The following is a 13,904-nucleotide window of genomic DNA, read 5'->3' as shown; positions in this document are numbered from 1 at the left end:
CCTAACCCTAACCCTAACCCTAACCCTAACCCTAACCCTAACCCTAACCCTAACCCTAACCCTAACCCTAACCCTAACCCTAACCCTAACCCTAACCCTGAGCCTAGGCCTAGGCCTAAAGGTTCGGATAATTCAAGTAGATGTACTATATAGCAAGATTTGATACCTAGCGTCCCTTATAATTACCTCTATATATATATCTACTACCTACTAATAGATATTATAAGCCTCTGGCGGATGTAGAGCTGCCCTATTATCTAAGCTATGCTTGTCGTACCCTCGATTTGCACTATAGCAAGTCGCCCCCGCTTCGTTTTCAGCTTTCTATGTCGGGTGCAGCGAAGAACGGCGTCAGGACGAAGACATCCAGCGCCGAGTTTCTCCACCCCACCACTATACCCCGAAGGTCCGACCGTGGCAGGTCAGCCGGCCAGAACACGCGCATCAAGCCATCACGCCCTGGCATGTCAAGTAGCCACGGACGCGGTTAAGGACCTAGAAAGAACCCCGTCGCCTCAGTTGTTCCCTAGCCGATATACCGGATCCAATTGATCGTGGATGCTGGACAAAGCTGATTAGCACGGATTCGATCTAGGTGATTCCGGGGGCTGTGCGGTCGTACTAGGTCGGACTCGCGGGTTGCAAGGCGCTCTACGGGCAGGAATATCAAGAGGAAAAAGAGGCTGAGGACGGCGAAGCCCTTGGCGGCACGAGTCTGCTAAATGCATTAGTCCATGCTTCGGGTAGAACCCCGATTGCTTCAGGGAGTTAAATGACGGGGAGTAGGGCTTTACTTACGACCACTCCGTAGTTCCAGGCAAAGATGGCAAGTTCATAGAGGCGGGTGACGAGGTCCCATCGAGCGGTGATATAGCCGGCTACGAAAATGCCAAGCGTTAGAATAGAGAAGGGGTGTATAGAATCGCGCGAGGTGTTACGACTTCTGTATTCCGGAGGAAGGCGCCGGAAGCATCTGTGGTATGTTGAAAGTTAAGCTCGCAAGTGAAAACTTGCAGGAGTATCAATGCTTTTTAAAGCTTGATGCGCGGGGATAGTTTGAGAGTTTAGATACCGGTTTGGTAGAAAGCAGTATTACTATGTCCCCGAGGTCCTGTTCCTGCATTTGCGATGCTTAGATGGGACCCACATACTCAAGGCGCTTAGCCAATTGTGTGTAATAACGCTCGACTCTCCCCGTTTTCCGTCAACACCAAGTGCCATGTACAAGTACCCATGCATAGTATTGACGCAAGACATAGCCACCTTGGCAGGTAGGAGGGTGATTCTTAGGGTTATGTATATATTCTGAACACCCTGCGGTGCTTTCAAGTTATTTCATTTCCATTTCTGAGTAGAGATGCGACCATACATTAAGCGGTTGAGCGCTGTAGACACTGACTGTCTTATAGTACGGCACCGTGCAGTATGCTGCCGGTTGAACTGCGCAATTAGAGAGATATGGACCTGCTCCTCAACGTAGTTTCTGTACGAGAGGATCATTGTTATTGTTAAAGACTTGGCTGTCAGGTGTGGTGATTTGCCGCGTGTGTTTGGTGGCTGACATTCGCAGCTCTCTCCGGCGCTCCGGCGAACCTGTACGTTTGCTCCGCGTTCCCATTCGTCTACCTGCTTCGTAATAGCGCCTCGTCGACATATGTTGGTTCTTTTAAGCTATAACTAGTTCTTGAGGTGTTATATACTATATAATAGGCACGGCTTATCGATGTATATTGGTTCCGTTAGGGACCTGGATCCTTAAGGTTATATTATAGGACCTATAGCGGCTGATAAACGGGAAGAAGGTACTAATATATGCTTTTTCGGATGGGGGACGCGGTAAGATAGCGCGATTAATTCGGCATACTGTTGGCATATAAGGTCCTTTTCTTTATTCTCCTTTCTTTTTCCTATTAGTCAACCGCAGCTGTATTAGAATATTAGGGCCAGTCCTAATTGGCTTAAATGCCCCTGAGTTTATAGTAGGGGACGTTAAGAACGGCGTACCGCAATGTTTGTCTGCCAAACAACCATCGGTATAGCATCCGCCTTAACGCGACGCTTTCGCTTCTAGGTTTATATAAGCTCCTTAAACTACTACCAGCCTAAACTCTTTTCTCTGCTGTTATAGTCAGTCCTATACTCTGGCGCAGCATACTAGTAGCCAGCTGATCTAACAATGGCGGGCCAAGTTGCCTGGTGCTTTGTCGCCGGCCTTGTGGCCGCTTATACCTTTCTCTGCGCCTTGTTACGGCTGATATAATACGAAAAGGAGCCGTAGGGCCTGGCAACGCTAGTGCCTTTTGTCAGCCCTCTGCTAGGCCTAGGTACCCAGAAGACGAAGTTCTTAGTCAAGCTCCGGTTTAGAAATATATAACGTCGTCCTATAATATATATAGATAGCTAACCCTTGCCGCCTACCACAGGGACAAATATAGCCTTCCCATCTATACGCTATGCATACCCGGTTCGCATATATATGTTATTACCTCGCTGTCTCTTGTTCTAGCACTCCAGTGTTAGATCTACATCCTATCCTTCCACCCGATCGAGCATCGCGCCGCCGAGAGGGTCATAGGACATACGCCGTCCGGCTACGATATTCTAGGGGCCAATATAAATAACGACGACTCGTACTTGGGCTTCTTTATTAAGGCCCTCTACCTAGCCTTAGCACTAGGGCTAGGACTGGACGAAATCAACGCAATATCGGCGTAGTTACTTGCAATATCTCTAGGCAGGCGAAAGACTACGGCTGGTGTTAACCTATTTCGATAGATCCAGCATAAGATGTTTATAGCTACGACCAATGCCATCTATAGTCCCAATAATATCTTTAAGAACCCCAAGCATAAGATAGCCTAATAGTCAGTAGTTTTCCCTCTCTCTCTCCCTCTATCTCGTCTATATTTAGATATACTATTGATCCTGGTTTCTTTTTTTTCCTAGCAACTTTGAATATAGCATTATACCATTAACGTATCTTATAAGCGAGCCGGCCATATAAGCGAGCCGGCCACTTTACCCGCGACGCGTCACTTCCGCGCTTAAAACCAGATTTTCTTTACAACCTAACATGTCTTCTTCTTCGTACGAGGCTAGGATAAACCTAGCCCTCGAAGCGATACAAAAAGACCAAAAACTAAGCATAAGGGCTATAGCGAAGTACTACGACGTTCGACGAACAACGTTGCAAGACCGACTAGCGGGCCGGCCTGCACAACGCGACACTACGCCCAACTCGCGCCGGCTCACCGATTCCGAAGAGAGGGCTCTTGTTCAGTATATAATTGAGCTATCTAAGCGAGCTTTTCCGCCGAGACTGCGTGGTATGGAAGATATGGCCAACCAACTGCTATGCGTACGCGACGCGCCCCCTGTTGGCAAGCTCTGGGCGCATCGGTTTGTCAAACGCCAGCCAGAGCTCCGTACGCGTTATTCGCGAAGATACGATTACCAGAGGGCAAAGTACAAGGATCCGAAGGTCATTGGCGAGTGGTTTACCCTTGTATGGAATGTTAAGGCCAAGTACGGTATCGTAGATGACGATATCTATAACTTCGACGAGACTGGGTTTATAATGGGCATTATCTTCCCGGGCATAGTAGTTACAACCTCGGATGGCTGTAGCAAGGCGAAGCTAGCCTAGCCTGGCAACCGCGAATGGGCGACGGTGATCCAAGGCGTCAATACCCTTGGCTGGGCTATCCCTCCGTTTATTATCTTAGCAGCGTAGTTCTACCTCGCCAACTGGTATACTGAGTGCAACCTCCTAGCCGACTGGCGCATTGCAACTACCGAGAATGGCTAGACTACCAATACGGTAGGCCTTGATTGGATCAAGTACTTCGACTACTATATAGCGCCTCGGACAAAGGGCAAATACCGGTTGTTGATCCTCGATGGCTACGAAAGCCACCACTCAACCGAGTTCGAGCTCTACTGCCAGCAGAACAACATTATCACGCTCTATATGCCTCCATATTCCTCCCACCTCCTCCAGCCACTTGATGTTGGCTGCTTTGGGCCGTTAAAGCAGGCGTACGGTCGCCAGATCGAGGACTTAATACGTGCATATATCAACCATATAAGCAAGCTTGAGTTCCTTTGTACCTTTCGCGCGGCCTTCTTTGCCTCTATCACCAAGAGGAATATCTAGGGCGGTTTTATAGGGGCTGGCCTTGTGCCGTACGATCCAGAGAAGGTACTTTCGAAGCTAGATATCAAGCTTCGTATACTAACACCCCTAACCTCACGGCCAGGCACTATATAATCTTGGGTCTTCCAGACACCACACAACCCCCGAGAAGCCAACTCACAGTCAACGCTCATCAAGACTCGCATTGCCAACCATCAAAATAGCTCCCCGACTTCGATATTGGCTGCTATGGACCAGCTTACCAAGGGTACGATGGCTGTAATGCACCAGGTGGCCCTCCTTCAGGCAGAGGTGTCTTCGCTCCGCAAGGCTAATGAGGCGCTAAACAAGCGCCGGAGAGCCAAAAAAACACGTGTGCGGCTTGGAGGATCACTTACTGTGCAGGAGGCACAGGAGGTGGTAAGCCAGGGGGCTGTAGGTGGGGAGGAAATGCAAGAAATACAGCTGGATGGTACTTCAGCGGGGACGCCAACGACAGCACAACGGAGCCCCTGATTCCGGAGCGCGCCGCCTTGGCGACCATCACCACCCTCACCGCCGCCCTCGCCCACCGCAAGCTCCACGGCCAGCAGGAGCCCCTCTACGGAGTCGCCTGGCCCGACCTCCTCCGCCGCTTCTCGGAGGCAGCCTTCAAGGTCCACCACGACAAGTACGCGGAGACAGACAACCCGCCGCAGAAGCCGTCCGACATCTTGCTCCTACCCCTCACCCCGGAAGCACTCGCCGAGGTCGAGAAAACCCTCCCCGGCGGTCCGCTGCCGCCCGATATGCGCGAGATGGCGCTGCTTGCGAACGGGTTCAGGGGCGCCTGGCATCTCATGGGGGGCGGGTTCCCGGGTGTGGATCGGCTGTGTGGTACGCCCGGCAGTGGGTACGAGATGCAGTTTGGCGTGTTCCCCAAGCCCAAGACGGTGGTGACGGCCGAGGGCGTGGCGCAGGTTTACGAGATTGGGGTTGGTCCGAGTACGCCAGCTGAGGACGATGCCGGGCCGGTGTGGGTCGGGGATGGCACGGTGGAGAATGATGGGTATGAGCACGTCGTTTGTCCGCCTGGGACGTGGCGGAGGCTTGCGCCCAGGAGAGAGAGACGCGATGTGGAGGAAGTTGGGGAGGGCGAGTATCGCGTTATACACTGCGCCTACTGGCAGGGTGGCGACCATAGGGAGTATAAGAGCATGAGGCACTGGATTGCTAGCGAGACGGCCGAGATGGAGAGGCAGTTGGAGCTCGAGCGCGAGCATGGGCAGAATCGGGAGGACGGACGGCAGGGCGACAAAGAGGAGTGACTTGGCTTCGAGATAGCCGGCTTGGTAAGTAGAGGTCCTGTATTTGCTATTTAGTCTGGACTTGGATCTAGCAGATACGGATTTACGGCATTTTCGCTACTGCCGCTTCATCGTCTACCCACCGTAAGGAGTCCTTCCGAGCAGCCGACGACATGCTCGATACCAAACTCGGTTCCGACTCCTCCCTCCTTTAACCGCCACACCCACAGCCCACCCTCCCCGGCGCTAGCCTCCTGAACAAAACAAACATCCCCAGCCAGTCCGCCTCCTCTCCCGCCCTCTAACCCAAGGGTCATGGAATCGTTCCCCGCTTAGTGCAAAGCGGCAACGCATTTACCTCCTGTAGTGGCCGTCACCGTAATAATCGCGCGAAGACCCGCCGCCGCCGGTGCGAGCGTCCGTTATGCCCATCCGCCTCATACCCTGCGTGATGCCGGCAGTACCGCCTCCTCCGCCGCCGCCGCCGCGCCCTCCTCCCTGAGTTGGAGGCATACGTGAAGCCCCGCCGGTGCGGCTCGGTGCGGCTACTGGCTTGCTGCTTGTCGCCGCCGCAGCCGGCTTCAGACTGGAGCTAAAGGCATTGTATGTATGTCAGTGACGAAACCGCGTCTTGGTGGTCCCAAGGGGGAGCTTGTAACTCAGAGCTTGGGCTGGCTTACATCCAGGCTTTATACGGCGAGGCCATCCTCTGGTATTCGGCATCCACAATCCCATCTAGGACGTCCACCACGTCCTCTGCCATCGGACGCCGTTTGGGGTTCTCCTCGGTACAGTGCAGGTACAACTTCCGCAGCGAAGTGGGATAACGGGAGGGCATGTCGCCCCGCTCGGAGGCGTCCCGAGGGAAGTGGAGGGTGGCCAGGTTGTAGATGACCATGCCGAGGCTGAAGACGTCAGCGTACCGCGACTGGACGTTGTTCTTCACCATCTCGGGCGCGTTATAGGCCGGGTTGAACCCCCCCGGCAGGGCCACCTTGGTGACCATTCCGGCCCTCCTGCTGGGCGCCTTGTGGTCGCGCGCCAGGCCGAAGTCGGCCAGCACAACCAGCCGCGGCTCGCGCACGATTTTCCACACGGCGGCCAAGTCGCGCTCGTTAGGGCGTTCACGATTATCCAGATCCCACAGCGCTCTGTTCATCCCTGCGGTGATTTTCCGGGTCATGAGGATATTTTCTGGCTTGAGGTCGCGATGCTGGAACATTTTCTCGTGGATCTGTTTCAGCCCAAGCGCCGTCTGGTAGGCTATAACCGAAAGGAGGAGCGGGTGGATGATGGCGCGGTGTCCGGTAAGCTCATTGGCGAAATCACGGGCGTCGCCGCCTTCGAATAGCTCCATGTAGATGTATGCCTCATTGTCCGTCTTGCTGTACTCGGCGTCGTACACTTTGGCCACGTGGCTGGAGCGATCGGCTGCGTCTATCCAGACCTCGAGCTCCTGTAATGTGAGGTCTACGTTGTCGGGGGAGATGCTCACAATCTTGCAGGCCATAAGCTTTGTTTCGAAGAATGTCAGTAATATAGCGTTCACGTTCCCGCGTCCAAAGCAGCTCCGGAGGGGATGCCATCCATAAGTACCTTCCCATCTGACACCCTTCGTGCTTTGCAAACAATGCCGAAGCTTCCCTTGCCCAGCTGCTTACCCAGACCGTAACGGCTACCCGTGTTGTCAATGTTCCTAAACATTGTGGAGTGTGCGAAATACCTAGCCGGGCTATGCTGAAATTATAAATGGTTTGGTGGTGTCAAGGAATGAAATAGAACCTAGAACTCAGCGTGCCAGTGAATTAATAGGATCAGCAGTGCCAGCACTGCTGGTAAGGAGAGCGGAATGAAATAAAAGGGAATGGACGGAATACTCCTGGACAGAGAAGAACAGAATGTCTGGCCAGACGGGACTACTGGACGAGTGTCTCCTGGGGCTCTATATACTCCTCTCCACATATACTGGCCCAAATGCCGTAAGGCCTTTGCATTGGCCGATCCAACCCAGGGACTGCATATGTGACATCTCAAGGTTGTGGACTGGGTCGTGCAGGCGTGGTCGCCATTGCAGGCCGTGTATCTGTTCACTGCATACCTACCGCGCAGGCTACAACGTACGGCCTCGCACTTATTACACTGGAGCATGTGTATAAAAGGTGGTCGGATACATTATACAGGAGCCGCAGAGCGAGTGTAATCCAAGGCATGGGAAACTAAAATCTGAGCGTGAAAAGAAAGAAAGGAAAAAGAATCACTCCATCAAGACGGGAAAAAAGGACCTCCTCGCATGACTGAAGACGACAGGTTCGTGTTCATCGGGGACTTACAAGCCTATACGGCTGTGCCGCTCCCGGCGCCCCGGTCCCGACTTGCGGGTCACACTCGCCGCACGCACAACCCCTGCTACCCCTACTACCCCGGAGTAACCGTCGCTATAAAAAGTGATGGCAAGTTGTAGGATCCAAGACGGGTGCTCGATCCTTCGCGTCCAAGGACCCGGATTCGTCTCCACTATCTCGCCTGGAGCAGTTAGAAGCACGTACGAAGTCTCAAGCGACGCTATTACTTAAACGAAGTCCGTGACCCGTTGGATTGTGGTCTTGATCCTTTAAGCCCAGCGATAAAATAGTGGGGTTTTTCCATGTATCGTGTGGCGTGCCTACCAGAAATGATTGCCTATTCGGATGTTCAATAGATTCATCGGATGTTCAGAGGTAGGCAACCCTTAGCTAGGTAAAGAAGGCGAGCAAAGTGCGTGGAGTACTAGTACTTGATGCATGCTCCTAGTTTTGGGTAACGTTACCTTAAGTTACTTGCTTATACGCTTAATTGCACCACTGATTGTAGACTGCCCGGTAGCATAAGTCTGGAGACTAGCATAGTCCGTCTAGCTAACTGTTACGGCAGGTTGCTCCTCGGTGTGGCCTATAACGGGCTGAGCCTTATAGTAGCCTCGGCAACCCTCGGCCAACCCTAACCCTCATTGCGCACTCCTGCCCCTAAACGTCAACACCAATATCATAGGCAGCAACCCTCATCGTGCCTGCCTCTTCGGGTTGTTGCCTCCTCTGCTTAGGCAGAAAGGCCACGTCATTAGATTGGGGATGACCCTCTTCCTCTTCCTCCTCTTCTTTTCCCTTTTTTCTTCAAGATTGGATGTACTCGTAGAGTCGTCATCGGTTAGTTGAAATACACTCCTGAGACCGTTACATGGCCGAGTGGAGCACGCGCTGCGGCGCGCCTGCGTGAACGCGTATATGAACCACAGAGTCGCAAGGTCGGGGGACTTGCGATGTCGGCATCCTTTTGGAAGGTGCGAGTTAGCCGAGTGGTTCAGGTAGCTCAATCCGTCACACTAACCTGGCAAAAGACACCCTTGAACAATATCCCGTCTCGATAAGATATTCCCTACTGTTTTCCGTGTCTTTCCTAGAGACTAGGTGGCAGCACTAGCCATAATAAACAACCTATCGACTAGCGAAACGAACCTAAGACAGGTCTTACATCTGGACTCGAGTATCGAGGATCTCCGTAGGGCTAGTACATATAGCATAGAAGACTATATATACGATCTCCAGCCTATATTACCTTTGGATTACGGTATAGAAAGTGCGACTAGAGCGTGGAGCTCTATGTTCTAGCTGTCACCATCACATTCATGATCCACCCTATTCACCCGGCTTCCAAGCAACGCTTTTTCCCAATTTAAGTCGAGTGTCCACAGCTAACTAACTAGGTAGTGAAAGCAATTGCTAGGTAACTAACCGAAGTCTTTGTGGGCGTGGATCTAAATGGAACATGGTCAACGCATACACATTCCACGCGGTTTCAGCAGCAACTAATTACTAGTCGTACGCAGGCCGGCTAGAGATACACCGAGAAACCGAGGGCTTGGCAGAGTTCGGGCTACAGTCCTGTCACGAATTAACCAACGGCAGGCTGCAGGGCAGACGGCCGTATGTGGGGACGCGGGGGCGTCCCGAGCCAATCATTTGGACAACTAGGCGGACCAGTCAGAGACAGGCAAAGGTGCTAAGGTGCCAATACCGCTGAGCACTCTGCAGGATGTAAGCGATCAGAGTGATCAGGGGCATATCACGATGAGCACCTGGGTGCTCATCGAATCGAAGTACTGAGCACCCAAGAAGATAGCTAGTATATAGTCACTCGTTCTGGAGGACTCTGGGAGTTCTCCAGTGAGCAATATTACAAGCAATAGCCCATACCTATTGTGCAGACATTGCGGCAAGCATTGTTGTGAACCTTTTGGCTTCACCGAGACCTACAGTCCGACCAGCAGTTACCTTCGACCGGCGAACCCTTTCAGAGGCAGGACTGCCTGTGGTTTCGTCACACGTTGCTCACTCCCTTTGACTCTGTCACGGTTCAGATCGAAGGTACCACCGACCATCATGGCGCCCCAGACACCTAGCACCCCGGAATCCCAGAGCCAGGCCGCAACCATGCGACAGATGCAGCAGGCTCTCGAGACTCTCAACGCCAAAATCGCCCAGCTTGAGGCCGAAAACGGCCATATGCAACAGCTCGTCAACGAGGCCTACAACGGCAAGCCCAAGGACAAAGCCAAACTCGAAGCACCCCCCAAGTACGGAGGCGACAAAGAAGGACTCGCTGGATTCCTTACATCCATGAGGGCCTACCTCAAGTACTACCCGGACAAGTTTGCGGACGAATCCGCCAAAGTCATGTTCATCTCCTCGCGGCTCGAGGGGAAGGCACTTCGATGGTTTGAACCCACCCTTAAGGATTGGCTAACCAACAGTGCGGACGCTCAGGACGATTTCACCATTGAAATTTTCAAATCATACGACAAATTTGAACAGGAAATCCAGAAGGTGTTCGGAGACCATGATGAGAAGCTCCACGCGCAGGAGCGACTCGCACGCCTGAGGCAGACAAAGTCGGCGGCTGCCTACGCCATGCAGTTCCGCCAGGATTCACTTCGGTGCGAGATCAATGACGAAGGTCTTATGCAGTTGTTCTACGATGGCTTGAAGGAAGAAGTCAAGGATGAACTGTATCAAAAGGACCGACCCGACACGCTTGACGAATATATCGCCATGGCTATCCGCATTGACGACCGGATTTATGCCAGGCGCCAGCAGCGCAAGGGACGCGGAACGCAGCCTACATTCGTCAAGGCAAACGACAAAAAGAAGCGACAGTACCCCAGCACGTCGCATGGCACCCACGCTGGTCCAATGGACGTGGACGCCACCCAGCGTGAGGATAAAGGACGGAAGGACAAGTCCCAGGCCACCTGTTTCAATTGCGGCAAGAAAGGGCACTTCAAGCGGGAGTGCCGCAGCAAGAAGAACTGGAAGCAGGTGCCCGGCAAGGAAAATGCCACGATCGACAAGTCAACCCGCGTGGTTGAAGTGGCTGCGGCAAGCTACACCGAGGATGACTTCGACGACGCAGTTGACCGAGGCATGGCTGAAGGAAGCATCGATGACTCCTCTCGGTCAGGAAGCAATAGCCCCCACGTTACGTTCGAAGAACCCATCACAGGCTACGACATTGCCGCCGCCGCAGCATCACAACTCGCAGAAGGTTGGGGATTCCAGTTGACCCAGAATGAAGAAGGTCAATGGAGGACACGACAATCGGACAACGAACCCGTTGGCCCGAACCCCATCTTTCTCGCCCAGCGCCTTCAGGAGGCTGAAGAGGAACAAGCCGAGCTTCGAACAATTACCCGAAGACTCGCAGAAGAAAAGGCTCAGGCCATGAGCCAACTAGAATTCGTCAAGGCCAAGTTGGTCAGGGTCCAGGAAGAGCACCACTCGAACTTGTGGGATGGACCAGCACAGGACCTAAGCCAGGGCAGGGGGAATAATGGAATCAAGAACCCCGAGGCTGAATACCAGAAGGCCCAGAACCAGCGAAGACTCAAGGGGCAGGAACCACAAGATTGGGACACTTTTTGGAATAAGAAGCCGTACAACGGCGTCGGGGACAGCAACGCGGTACGCATCTGGATTGGATTCGGCCCGCGCTACGAACCCCACGAACAAGACGCACTTCGACTCCAACCCCAGCGATACGACCACGTCTACGTCCCATGGTTCCAGTGCATCGCGCACGAATGCCGATACCATTTTCGATCAAAATTCGACAACGACTTTTGGCCCGACAGGCCTACCGACCAAAACGGAGAACCTCGACCAGTCCCGTGGGTTTGGGACGCAGGGACCGGCGCCGACCAGTCCCTATGGAAGGTCGAAAGGACCAACGCATACGACAGAATCAGGGTGACACCGCGAAGAACCCAGCCAGAAGACTGCCAGCGGTGGCCCAATAGCACTCGACAGTGCAAGAGCCAGGATTGCTTAATCCATATGCAAGCGAAGCTCCAAGAACATCACGAACGCAAGACACATACACGAAGATGGATGACGCCTCGCGAACGACGAGAGGAAGGAAGAAGAGCCAACGAAATTCGACAATTATTCGAAGAACTCCCGAGACTTGGACCGCAGGACGGCAACCAAGAGGCACAGGAGGATGGGGACGCCTATCCAGACGCCAGGACGGAGTTGGGAAACGGCTCAGGGCCCTCCGAGGGGCCCGGAAACCACTAAATCCATCACAACAACGACAGATCCGCGGGTGCAGGAAGAACCACGCAAGGAAAAGGATCTACGACCTCCCAGCGAGCAAAAAGGAAGCCGCTGCGATTCAGAACGACAAGCCCGATGACAGAATCTGGGTTATGGCATACTGGAAAGGATTCCAAACATTGGCACTGGTAGATGGAGGATCTCAGGTCGACCTCATCTCGCCAACACTTGTCAATCGACTTAGGATCCCGTGGAGGATCAAGAAGAAACAGCACATCGTTAAAGGACCATTCGACACCCAATGGGTACGACGGGAAACGGAACCACTTGAGATCACGGTGGAAGGGAAAACCACCAGAGTGGTGTTTGACATTGTTGAAATGGGGCCTAAGAAGGACATGATTCTAGGACGCCCATGGCATCGAGACTACGACCCAGACATCAGTTGGAAGGGAGGTGGCCACCTACGACCTCGGGAACAGAGGCCGTATCCGACCAACGAGATGGAAAGCGCAGACGACGGATCGCAGCAGGGAAGATCGCCCCGGAAGGCGGCCCCTATGGATCCACCGCAAGAGACGGACAGTGCCAGGCAGCGCACTACGGACTCAGGAAGAGGCGGCAGTCACCAGGAAGAACAGCGGGAATCGGCAAGACCAGGCCAGAGACGACGCCACTTGCGACGATGCCCTCGCACGGCTCAGAGAGACACAGACGACATCGAAATCGCTGTCATCTCAATCGATGAGACCGGAGAATTTGAATTCCAGGATTGGGTCACCTGGAGGGAAGCGGCCAGTATCACGGCCGGAGACAAGTTCTCGTACTACCGGAGTACAGAGAAGAACGCGGAAACGGGCAAAATCCCAGCGGAATACCAAGGACACCCGGCGTTCGAAGCAAAGCATCTTAAGGGGCTACCAGACCATGGACCTTGGGATCACGAAATCAAACTCAAGGAAGGAGCCCAATTGAAGTTCTTCAAGGTGTACCACACCAACGAAAAACAAGATGCTGAGTTAAGGAGATATCTTGAGGAGAATCTCAAGATAGGGCATATCAGACCATCGACATCACCGGCGGGCTACCCAGTCCTATTCGTTCCAAAGAAGGATGGGAAGCTTCGGATGTGTGTGGACTACCGACAGCTGAACGGAGAGACGGTAAAGAACCGGTACCCCTTGCCACTTATCTCGCGGCTTCGAGACCAGTTGGCAGGCGCCCGTTACTTTACTCGCCTCGACCTTCCAACAGCGTACGCCCACATTCGCATCAAGGAAGGGGATGAATGGAAGACAGCGTTTCGCACTCCCTACGGCCATTACGAGTACCTCGTAATGCCCTTCGGATTGACAAACGCACCGGCAACCTTCCAGGCGGTCGTTGATCATGCGATCCGCCCATTCCTCGACCGATTCGCAGTCTGTTACCTAGACGACATCCTCATCTTCTCCAAAACACTCGAGGAACACAAGGAACACGTGAGGGCAGTGCTAAACGCACTCCACGAGCATAAATTGTCAGTCAACAAGGATAAGAGCGAATTCCATGTTACGGAAACAGTGTTTCTCGGATACGAAATTTCGCCTGGCAGAATCAGGATGGAGCCAGCGAAGATCGAAGCGATCAAAACATGGCCACGACCAACAACGACGACAGAGGTGCGAGGATTCATCGGATTCGCCAACTTCTACCGAATGTTCATCAGGAACTTTGGCGACCTTGCACGACCATTGCACGAACTCACGAAGAAAGACATCGAGTTCCGGTGGGAAGCCGAGCACGAACAAGCGTTTCAGAAGATCCGCGACGCAATCATCGCCGATCCAGTGCTCTGGTTGCCAGACCCACGGAAGCCATTTGAGGTCGAAACCGATGCATCAGACTATGCAATCG

At 53.2% G+C, this 13,904-nt stretch overlaps 3 protein-coding genes across 3 annotated transcripts; 1 reads left to right on the top strand and 2 right to left on the bottom strand.

Moving 5' to 3' along the window:
* Nucleotides 1–495: 495 nt before the first annotated feature.
* Nucleotides 496–918, bottom strand: B0T15DRAFT_387439 (phosphatidylinositol glycan, class Q; the record flags this gene model as incomplete). Its single annotated transcript, XM_062864384.1, has 3 exons — nucleotides 496–561; nucleotides 623–715; nucleotides 799–918. Coding segments are annotated over 3 exons (279 nt in total), but the record flags the coding sequence as incomplete, so codon positions are not given.
* A 1,363-nt stretch (nucleotides 919–2,281) lies between these two features.
* On the top strand, nucleotides 2,282–2,520 carry B0T15DRAFT_388131 (uncharacterized protein; the record flags this gene model as incomplete). Its single annotated transcript, XM_062864425.1, has 2 exons — nucleotides 2,282–2,358; nucleotides 2,424–2,520. Coding segments are annotated over 2 exons (174 nt in total), but the record flags the coding sequence as incomplete, so codon positions are not given.
* A 3,577-nt stretch (nucleotides 2,521–6,097) lies between these two features.
* On the bottom strand, nucleotides 6,098–7,303 carry B0T15DRAFT_424441 (kinase-like domain-containing protein; the record flags this gene model as incomplete). Its single annotated transcript, XM_062865613.1, has 2 exons — nucleotides 7,018–7,303; nucleotides 6,098–6,934 (listed from the first exon to the last, which is right to left on the bottom strand). Exons 1-2 carry the CDS (start codon nucleotides 7,123–7,125, stop codon nucleotides 6,098–6,100), a joined length of 945 nt encoding a protein of 314 aa, XP_062727515.1. The 5' UTR covers nucleotides 7,126–7,303.
* Between the last annotated feature and the right edge of the window lie 6,601 nt (nucleotides 7,304–13,904).

Source organism: Chaetomium strumarium (genome assembly GCF_033439665.1).
Source record: "Chaetomium strumarium strain CBS 333.67 chromosome Unknown B0T15scaffold_1, whole genome shotgun sequence".
NCBI classification, from domain to species: Eukaryota; Fungi; Ascomycota; class Sordariomycetes; order Sordariales; family Chaetomiaceae; genus Chaetomium; species Chaetomium strumarium.
Note: the sequence above shows the minus strand (reverse complement) of the source record. Positions and strands in the feature narration are given on the sequence as shown.